Source organism: Gekko japonicus, unplaced genomic scaffold (assembly GCF_001447785.1).
Source record: "Gekko japonicus isolate JY-2015 unplaced genomic scaffold, Gekko_japonicus_V1.1 scaffold3315, whole genome shotgun sequence".
Classification (NCBI taxonomy): Eukaryota; Metazoa; Chordata; class Lepidosauria; order Squamata; family Gekkonidae; genus Gekko; species Gekko japonicus.
Genome location: NW_015173238.1, coordinates 43,966 through 54,677, shown reverse-complemented (window position 1 = coordinate 54,677; position 10,712 = coordinate 43,966). Strand labels below are relative to the sequence as shown.

The 10,712-nt window shown below is 49.7% G+C and overlaps 1 protein-coding gene across 1 annotated transcript in view; it reads right to left on the bottom strand.

The window, feature by feature from the left end:
- Positions 1-9,873, bottom strand: part of PLAC9 (placenta specific 9) — a 25,493-nt gene extending 15,620 nt beyond the window's left edge. Inside the window, exon 1 of the mRNA XM_015422765.1 lies at positions 9,647-9,873. Coding sequence (XP_015278251.1) covers positions 9,647-9,701 — 55 coding nt within the window. The 5' untranslated portion in view covers positions 9,702-9,873. The remainder of the gene's footprint in view (positions 1-9,646) is intronic.
- Between the last annotated feature and the right edge of the window lie 839 nt (positions 9,874-10,712).

Genomic DNA, 10,712 nt, shown 5'->3' with positions numbered 1-10,712 from the left:
CAATAGCTAGCAATCCAAAAACAGTCCAGTGGAGCCTGAGTGGTGGGTGTTGCCTTCTGACACACTTCTGGTGGTGTCAGGGGGTGTGGCATATGCAAATGAGTTATGCTAATGAGTTATGCTAATGTGTTCCTGCAGCTCTTTTTCTACGAAATGACCCCTGGGAACCACCACATTCAAAAACCAGTGGGGAAACATTTTAACCTGCCAGGGCTTTCAGTTGCTGACCTAAGAGTAACAGTTCTCTTACAAAGGAATTTCAAAGGGAGGTTAGAGAGACTGCAACTGATAACGAAGCTCAAGGCAATGCATCCACCTGGATTGAATCAAGACCTAGGTTTCCTGTCTCATTATTAATGCTGATTTCTCCATGCTTATTACCCCTCCGTGTATCTCACCTAAATCCAACAAGGCCTGCTACTGTCATTGACCTGCTATTGTCATTTGCCTGCTAGTCTCATTCGGCATCTGAAATTTCTCCACTTTCCAGTAAATAGGAGAGATGGACTCCCATTCTAGCTGTATCTGAGGACGTGAGCCCTGACTCACAAAAGCTCCTACCCTGCCACAAATTTTGTTAGTCTTTAAGGTGGGACTGGACTCTTGCCCTTTTCTGCTTCCAACAGAGGGAAAGCCTTTGTAGCTCTGAGATGCAAACTGCCCGCAGTTCTGTGTATCACTGTTTCCGCATGCAATGCTAACATCTGCTTGGAATTTCTTGGGCTGATGAGTATGAAGTGAGGCACTCCTTGGCCGCCTGCTCTCTCCTCCTGGCCCTCTTAGGAGTACGCTTGAGTAAAATCTTTCTGTTCTCAGTTAAGCCAGTAACTGCCTTTCCCGGGGGGAGGGGGCAGGGCATTTGACCGGTCTGCCTCTTTCTGTTATCTGCAAGTTGTGCGCGGCGTATGAATCGTCTTGTTTGGTTGCTTGCTTTGCAGAGCGGGAACGCCGCGTCTCTTGTTGGAACAAAACACAGATTGGGAAGGGTGGCTTGTAGCCAAGGGTGGGGAGCCGCTCTCTGCGAGGAAGGGAGGGTGGGGGGCATGCAAACTGGAGTGCTGAGGTCATGCTCGCTATTTCCCAAGACCGGTTTGTGAAATGCAGGAAGCGATTATTTTGCTCCAGCAAAGCAATGCGTGCGCTCGCGTGTGTGTGGTTTTTCCGAGCAGAGTTCCAAGGAATCTTGAGGTTTCTTAGAAACTTGTTGGTGGATCTTCAACAGGCAGAGTGACAATGGTGCGTCACACTCTCATGGAGATCTTGCCGCTGCACTGGCGAGACGCGGGGGCAAGGAGCGCCATTTGGGCTGCGTTCTCAGACCACGTAAGGGTTACCGGTGGGAGGACTGGGGGCCCTGGGCCATTGCATGGGCTGTTACATCACTTCAAGGACAGGAGCCAGCCCTGTACTGGGAAAGGCCTGGAGGCTTTGCGGGTGGAGCCTGGGGAGGGCGGGGCTTGGGGGAGGGGAGGGACCCCAGCAGAGTATAAAGCCAGAGAATCCACCCTCCAAAGCAGCCATTTTCTCCGGGGAGGGACGGGTCTTGGTCTCAATGGAGATCAATTGTAACAGCAGGAGATCTCCAGGTGCCATCTGGAGGTTGGCAACCCTACTTCCAGGAAAGGCTGAAGGTGAGAGAGTCTCGTTCGGCATGTGAAATTTCTCCACTATCTGTACTACAGAAAATCTGTAGTAAAATCACAAAGTTTCCAGTGATCCCTAGAGCCAGTTTGGTGTGAGAGCCAGTTTGGTGTGGTGGTTCAGAGCTCGGGCTCTAATCTGGGAGAACCGGGTTTGATTTCCCCGCTCCTCCACATGCAGCTGCTGGTGTGACCTTGAACAGTTCTCTCATGAACACTTCTCGAGAGAGCTCTCTCAGCCTTACTGACCTCACTTGGGTGTCCATTGTGGGGAGGGGAAGGGAAAGGAAATTGTAAGCCGCTCTGAGACGCCTTCAGGTAGTGAAGGGTTAGGGTCAGTGTTCCCCCTAAGCTGAGTTAGTGTGAGCTAGCTCACAGTGTTTTAGCCTCTAGCTCACACATTTTTGCCTTAGTTCAGGAAGGATGGCTCCAGAGCAAACTAATTTATGCAGCAGCAAATCACTCGCTCACAACTTTAATGCCAGTAGCTCATAAAGTAGATTTTTTGCTCACAAGACTGCACAGCTTAGAGGGAACATTGGTTAGGGTGTAAATCCAATCTCTTCTTCTTCCCTCCATCACATCTGCGTTTCCCCTGGAAGTGACGTAATGGGGCACGTACCTCCATTTATATATATATATTTAAAATATGTCTCCTGCAGCTGCTTGGAAGGCTGGCCGGCAACAGGACCTGGGGCTGGGGGAATCCCTTCCCTGACTGAGGGATTGACAGACCTAGTCCACATCATGGTGAAGACCAATGGGCCTGCCTACCACCCCATGTGAGGACATCAGAGGTCATTTCGGGGGGGAATCGCGGGGGATTGCAGTTCCCCCGGGGTGAGGTGCGGTGGGCGGGGCACACGACGAAGCCCCACGCCCTGCTTTTGGCCGCCCCGCTTCCAGCCCTCATTCAGCCAGGAGGAGGCAGGAGAAGAGGGAGGGTAAGTTGCTTCCTCCCCGCCTCTCCCCACCCCTGCCTGCCTGGGGCCAGGGAGGGCCTTGGCGGGGCTTCCTCGCACTCCCGCCGGCTTTGCAGGTCCACTGCCGGGCCCCTGATGTCAGGGGGTGTGGCATATGCTAATGAGTTATGCTAATGAGTTCCCCTAGCTCTTTTTCTACGAAACGACCCCTGGAGGACACAATGCCTTTCAGTGGGTGGCGCTTAACACAATGAAGATCCTAGAGGGTCAGAGCGCAGATGAGCAGAGTCATAGCTGAAGCAGCCAGGCAGCCTGCCCCCTTCTAAAGCCAAGGTCTAAGTTATGTAAATTGCTAATACAGTTCACCTTATGTTATCCTGCATCCTGAAAGTTATTCACAAAGAAGGCGACAGCAGTGTGCCAGGATCCTGGGGGAGAGCCAGTTTGGTGCCGTGGTTAGGAGCGCGGACTCTAATCTGGGAGAACCCGGTCTGTTTCCCCCACCCCTCCACATGCAGCTGCTGGTGTGACCTTGGGTCAGTCACAAGTTCTCTCAGAGCTGTTCTCTCAAGGGCGGTTCTTGAAAGAGTTCTCTCAGCCCCACCTGCGTCACAGGGGGGTGTTTGTTGTGGGGAGGGGAAGGGAACAGAGTTTTTAAGCTGCTCTGAGACTCCTTTGGGTAGTGAAGGGCGGGGTATAAATCCAATCTCCTCCTTCTCCTTTTCCTCTTCCACCTCCTCCTCCTCCTCCTCCTCCTCCTCCTCCTCCTCCTCTTCTTCTTCTTCTTCTTCTTCTTCGTCTTCTTTTTCTTCTCAGCAGATGAACATGGGGCAAACATAAGCCCCCATCTTTTCCATTATGAAGTCGAAACACAAGGGAACCTCCACATCCAAAGGCAGTAAACTTCTAGTGCTGAACAAGATGGACCGCTGGTCTGATCCAGCATGGTTTTTCTTATGTTCTTGACTACAGAGCTTTTAGTCTTCGCGTTTGTGATTTCCATGACAACTTCCCTTCTGTCTAAAATACAACAGCGCAGAAATATGAACTCCCTTGGCTGAATGCTTTGGCTTAGCTGGTCTGCATTTGCAGAGAAAAGAACTGATTGTGTTCAGAAATAGAAACAGTTTTAAGAATGTTAAAAATTGCAATACAGTTAGGGAAGGCGGTTAGTGCAACTTACTGTGGGATGGCAGCAATCGTTAGCACGTCTATATTTTTATTTTGTACCCTGCTTTCTCCCAATGGGGGCCCGAAGCAGCTTACAGTGTTCTCCTCTTCCCCATTTTATCCTCACAACAACAGCCCTGTGAGGTAGGTGAGGCTGAGAGAAAGTGATCGGCCCAGGATCACCCAGCGAGCTGTTGGAATACACAAGGTCTCTAGTACAGCCCTATGAAGAAGATATGACGACCACCCTGCAGGGGGACAGTGGAAGGACTGGTGGATAGCATAGCTATAAAAGAAATCAACCCTGACTGTTCCCTGGAAGGCCAGATAATGAAACTGAAGCTCAAATACTTTGGCCACCCAATGAGAAGGGAGCACTCCCTGGAGAAGACCCTGATGCTGGGAAAGATTGAAGGTCAAAGAAGACGGGGACGGCAAAGGATGAGATGGTTGGACAGTGTCATCGATGCAATGAACATGAAATTGAGCCAACTTCAGAGGACGGCGGAAGACAGGAGGGCCTGGCGGGAGATGATCCATTGGGTCGCGAAGAGTCGGACTCGACTGTGCGACTGAACAACAAAACCTTCTCAAATTATGTCCTTGCTGTCTCCTGATTGGCTCTTCTGGAGACTTCCTGCTGTCTTCTTGTTATTGTTCCTCCTTCAGCAGACGGGTCTGACAGTTAAGGTTTGCTCTCCTTTCTATGTTCTGCAACAGTTTGTTCTTCTTTAATAAACCTACTTATTTTTCTCCAAACAGTCAGGGCTCCGTTTTCTTGCATATTTAAACGCCGCCAACACAGGCTTCCATGGCACAGGTGGGGATTCGAACCTGCATCTCCCGGATGCCAGTCCAACATTCGTAACCACCACGCTGGCTGTATAGTGCATGGCTGGGTGCACTGGGGATGCACTGGCATTTGGCCAAAAATCTATGTTTTAAACATTGAGTTTTGCCCCAATGCCAGAGTGTCCCTGGTAGGGGTGCCAGCCTCCAGGTGGGGCCTGGGGACCCCCCGGAATCACAGCTCATCTCCAGACTACAGAGATCAGTTCCCCTGGAGGAAAGGGATGCTTTGGAGGGGGGACTCTCTGTGGCCTTGTACCCCACTGAGGTTCCTTGTCCTCTCCAGGCTCCACCCCCAAATCTCCAGGAGTTCCCCACCCTGGAGCTGGCAACCCCCCCCAATTGCCTGCTGGTAGCCAAGGAGGGCCTAGAAAACCTAGTCCCCGCCGTCGCCCAGCAACACTCGCAAGAACACAGCGGTGATGTCACCAGCAATGTCATTATGATGTCACTGCTGAAACCCACCAATAAGTCCCTCCGCTGGTTGCCAGGCCTGCCTGCTTTGCCTGGCAACCCTGCATTTAACAGATTTTCTGGAAAAGGCCAGATGCTACAAGTGCTTTGCTCCAGAAACAGTGACCGACATAGGGTTGTCAGGTCTGGGTTGGGAAACTCCCAGACACTTGGGGTTGGAGTCTGGGGAGGGTGGCGTTCTGAGAGGGGAGAGACCTCTGCAGGGTTGCGACGCTCCCTCTAAGCCGTGGAGTCTTGAGAGCCAAAATTCTACTTTGTGAGCTGCTGGCATTAAAGTGGTGAGCAGGCTGCGGCATCGATTCGTTTGCTCTGGACCCGCCCTTCCTGAGCGAAGACAAAAAAACGTGTGAGCCGGAGGCTAAAGAACTGTGAGCTGGCTCACACTAACTCAGCTTAGAGGGAACACTGGTTGTGATGTCATAGAAGCTGCCATTTCTTCCTGGGGAACTGACCTCTGCAGTCTGGAGAGCAGTTGTAATCAGGGGTCATTTCCTGCGGGAGCGCACTGGAGCGGAGCTCCGGCAGTAAAGAGCCAAGGGGGTGGGCACATGCAACAAGCCCCACCCACTGCTCCCAGCAGCCCTCACTCAGAGCAAGAAGCAGGCAGGTAAGTTGCAGAGCGCCCCCCCCGGCCCCCCGGCCCAAAACAGTCCAGTGGCACCTTTAAGACCAAGTTTTATTCAGGTACAAGTTCTCCCTCCTCTGTGAGGAGAGATCTGCACGTCCCCCCCCCAACAATAGCTAGCAATCCAAAACAGTCCAGTGGAGCCTGAGCACTGGGTGTTGCCTTCTGAAAAACCTCCAGTGATGTCAGGGGGTGTGGCATATGCAAATGAATTATGCTAATGAGCTCCTGCACCTCTTTTTCTACGAAATGACCCCTGGTTGTAATGGTTGGAGTCAGTGACTCAGCATGCCTGGAAACTGGGCCGGGGGGGTTGCTACATCACTCAAAGTGTGTCTAGGTGTCATCTCCTTGAATGAGAGGCCTCTCTTTGTCATAACCTGGGGGCTGCCCTCTGACCCCTCCTCTCTCTTTTTGTCCTCTCACTCCCTATGTCCTCTCACTCTCTTTACATGGCCTTCCATGGAGATGCATGTGGACACAATGCCCGCATACTCCAACATGCACAACCTCGCCATTTGTGAGAGGGAAAGTCCTCTCTAGGTTAGGCTTCTCTCCCTCCTTTCGACTGCAACCTGAATGTGAGCTGGATCTACTTGCATAAATGTCAGTTAACCCTTTCTTGCAACATCCTTCTTTGGAGATTCACTTACTGCACTCAGTACCATGCTTCCAGGATTGGGCAAAACTCTGCTATATCCCCATAGTAATTCTTGGAGATCTCCAGGTCCCACCTGGGGCTTGGCAACCCTGGGCTGACTCCATGAGCTGTATGTTGATCACACTGTTGTCTGGGGTATTATTGTTTCATCGTTTTATTTTGAATGCATCCAGACTACACCTGTGTAATGTTCCCTCTCAGCTGAGTTAGTGTGTGCTAGCTCACAGTTTTTTAGCCTCTGGCGCCCACATTTTTATCTCACCTCAGGAAGGATGGGGCTCCAGAGCAAACTAACTGATGCAGCAGCCAAACTGCTCGCTCCCCATTTTAATGCCAGTAGCTCACAAAGTAGAATTTTTGCTCACAAGACTCCACAGCTTAGAGGGAGCATTGTACCTGTGGACCTCACAAAACACATCTCCCCCCCCACCGCCACCCCGCCTCCTGCGAATGTGGGCTAATGGAATCCCTGAAGGACTACATCTCCCAGCAGCCCCTGACCTAAGGAATAGTCGCCTTTTTCTCATGGGGGGGGGAATGAGGGAGAAGGGAAGACCAAAAAGGGTCTGTTGTGTTATTTAATGTATATATGGACTTTTGGAGTAAAAGATTATCCTGAGGTGGCAGCAGCATGAAATCGACGTAAAATAACCATTATCCATTTTAAAATGCAGGGTCGTTTTGTAGAAAAAGAGCTAGGGGAACTCAGCATATGCCACACCCCCTGACTTCACCGGAAGTGTGTCATAAGGCCACACACCCCACCCCCAACGGTTCCGGCCGCCGCTGCCGGCCTTGCAGCTCCACTGCCGAACCCCATGAGGGGCCCGGCGGTGGACCTGCAAGGCCGGCGGGAGTGCGAGGAAGCCCCACCAAGGCCCTCCCTGGCCCCAGGCAGGCAGGGGTGGGGAGAGGCGGGGAGGAAGCAACTTACCCTCCCTCTTCTCCTGCCTCCTCCTGGCTGAATGAGGGCCGGAAGCGAGGCAGCCGGAAGCAGGGGGCGGGGCTTCGTCATGTGCCTTGCCCCCGTACCTCACCCGGGGGAACTGCGATCCCCCGCGATCCCCACGAAATGACCTCTGTTAAAACATAAAGCCGTTTTTTAAAACAGAGCAAAGTTTGAGTCCAGTCAGCCACGTTTAAGACCAACAAAGTTTAATTCTGGGTATAAACGTTCAAGTAGCTGCCGTGGCTCAGTGGTTAAGACGCTGAACTGCAGACCAGAAGGTCAGTAGTTCAGCAGTTCGAGACCCAAGTGCCGCGTGTCGGAGTGAGCTCCCATCTCTGGCCCCAGCTCCTGCCAACCTAGCAGTTTGAAAGCAAGAAATTGCAAGTAAATAGGTACTACTTCGGGGGGGAAGGTAACAGTGTTCCGTGCACTTTGGCATTTAGTCATGCCGGCCACATGACCACGGAAATGTCTTCGGACAGCACTGGCTCTTTGGCTTGGAAACGGAGATGAGCACCGCCCCCTCGAGTCGGATTCTACAGGCTTTCGAGCAAGAGAAATCTTTACCTTTACTATAAGCTTTCATGTGCATGCAACAAAGTGCATCCAACAAAGTTTAATTCTGGGCATAAACTTTTGTCTGCATGCAACAAAGTTTAATTCTGGGGATAAGCATGCACACAAAAGCTTATCCCCAGAATCAAAGTTTGTTGGTCTTAAAAGGTGCCACTGGCCCCAAACTTTGTTCTGTGGCTTCAGACCAGCACAGCAAACCCACCAGAGAGCAAGAGCTACAAATCCTGCACCAGTGAAGAAATGACCGCTCATCCACCAAAGCCATAGTATTTATTCCATTTGTGTTTGGCTTCATGAAAACCTGACTCCTCCCCATCCCATCCCATTAAATCAGAACTGTTCCCCTGGAGTAACTTCACGATAAAATCCTGATTGGTTCCCACTATTAGAAAGCCCTAAATACAAACGTTCTGACAGAAGATGGGTTTTGTGGTTAGGGTGGGAATATAAACTTTTGGACTGACTACTGACTCAAAGGAAATGCCGTTCAAAATGGGTTTCCAGCCTCACCTATATATTTCATTGGGCTTCTCCAGCGGTATATAAAAAAAGAGAGAGCAAACGTCTGCATCTGGCGATCTTTGTATAGAACACATCCATCCATGTTAAGGGTTTCCCCCCCCTGGCTTTTACTCCAGGGTAGCGGACATCTGTTCCTATATCCTGGCAGGCTGCATAGCTGATAGTTCCTTACTTCACAGGTGAATGACCTCTAACCATATCTAATCAGCTTAGAGGGAGCATTGATAAGGACAGCAGGCTACTTCAAAGCAACCCGGCAAAAGCATTTCAGTTTCACACTCTCCCACACTCCCCTCTCAGTTGCCATGACAAATGAGCCATAAAAGGCATAGCAAGTTTGACACTTATGTCCTATTAATTTCAGCATGAAAGATAAGGTTTGTGAACAACTCCCCCAAGGCAGGTTCCTCCAGATGTAAGACCCAGAACATTAAATGCCACATTGATTCCCAAAGAAGACAGCGTAGAACAGCAGCCTTAATCATGTGTCCCTCTGGCTGGATTTTGCCCTTGCCTAGCCTGACACAAGACCGTATTTTTCCCTTTAAAAAATTACACACATACTAAATCAAAGATCCAGCTTTCTGCAAAACATTTTCCTTCTCTACTCCCTTTCCACATACAAGAAAGCTAGAAAGGAAGCATTGTTAAACAAGAGAGGGGGGAAATAAAAATCAGTTTGCGAGATTTTTTTTGTTACTGTTTCCTAAGTTTCCCCTGGTGGAATGTTGTTCGGGAAAGCCACAGTGGTATTCACAATGGGGGGTTGGCATCACAACCAATGCTCCCTCTAAGCGGTGGAGTCTCGTGAGCAAAAATTCTGCTTTGTGAGCTACGGGCGTTAAAGTTGTGAGCGAGCGATTTGGCTGCTGCAAAACTTAGTTGGCTCTGGAGCCCTCCTTCCTGAGCTAAGACAAATATCTGTGAGCCGGAGGCTAAAAAACTGTGAGCTGGCTCACACTAACTCAGCTTAGAGGGAACACTGATCACAACCACTATGCCATCTTCTCAGTGCCCCTTTGGCAACAGCGCGACGTATTGTGTGTTTTTGGTAAGCCCTGGAAGCAATTAAATGGCTACTCAAAGCACAATCGCAGTTGAAATAGGGCTAGTTGCCTGCACCGGACTTTGCTGCAATGGAACTTGGCTTTTCAAGACCCAGCATCAGCATATTTTAAAACCTGTTTCTTCCTCTTTTCTCTTTTCAAGACAGCCGCTTCTACACCATTGCCTTCCGAAAACGATGAAAACACTTACCCAGTGCTGGCTTACTCAGCATTAAAAGAAAAAGCAGAGCCCATGTGGAGAACATCGTTCCCAAATCTCAGCTTGGAGGAGTCTCTCTCCTGGTCCAGCAGCAGGGAAGAAGTTAACAAGCGGCCTCTCCTCCGGTCTCTCTGCCACTCTGAGCGGTTTCGCTGTGGGCCAGCCAGTGTTGAAGGAAACCGACGCCGGCCAAGCCAAGATTCTGAGGCAGACCTCTCCTTCCTTCCTCTTTTTCCCTTTCCCCCACCCCTCCACTAAAACCCAACCTTCATCCTCTGCAAAGGGTCCAAATGCACACTCATTCTAGGCCAAAACTTTTTAAAAAATCTTATTTATTTATACTGAGCATGAATAGAATGTGCTGAACGGGCTCCTCTGTGCAGTTTTTTTAAAGTCATTCTGTAGAAGACAGAAAACCAGAGGGTGTCCATGTAAAACATGTTCTGATTTGCTTTAGACTGTTAAAAAATATCCCACTGTCTCCCGAAAGCTCAGGATAGATTCCGCCATTTCCGGCATGTTTTGCACACATCAAACTACAGAGAAGCCCATTTAAGCTTCTCCACAGAAACTTCTGTATCCCTTCTTCCAAAGTTACCTTGGGATTATCTTGGGTTAGTTTCACAGAACTCACCCAAGATAAATGGCTAGATATCTGGAGAACCTACGAAAACAAATCTCCTATAATTACACAAAAATGGAAAAATTTCAGAATAATATCCACCTCATCTAAATGTCTTTGCAGATTACCAACAATAGCTGTGTTTTAGAGATAGTGTGAGATTATCGCTTATTTAAATTACCTCTCAAAGGAAAGACGACGCTGAATATTTTCACTTTTATTACCTCTTTCATTAAGACGACAGGAATGAGTTGTAGAAGGGTGAAAACGTTTTATCTGTTTCTCCCCACTTCTTGGTGGTCAATTTGATCTTCCCTTTTTGTAAATGACCTCAATAACAACAAAGCTGCAATTATTGTAATTATCAGGGCTCTTTTTGTAGAAAAAGCCCAGCAGGAACTCATTAGCATAATAGGCCACACCCAACAGCAGGAA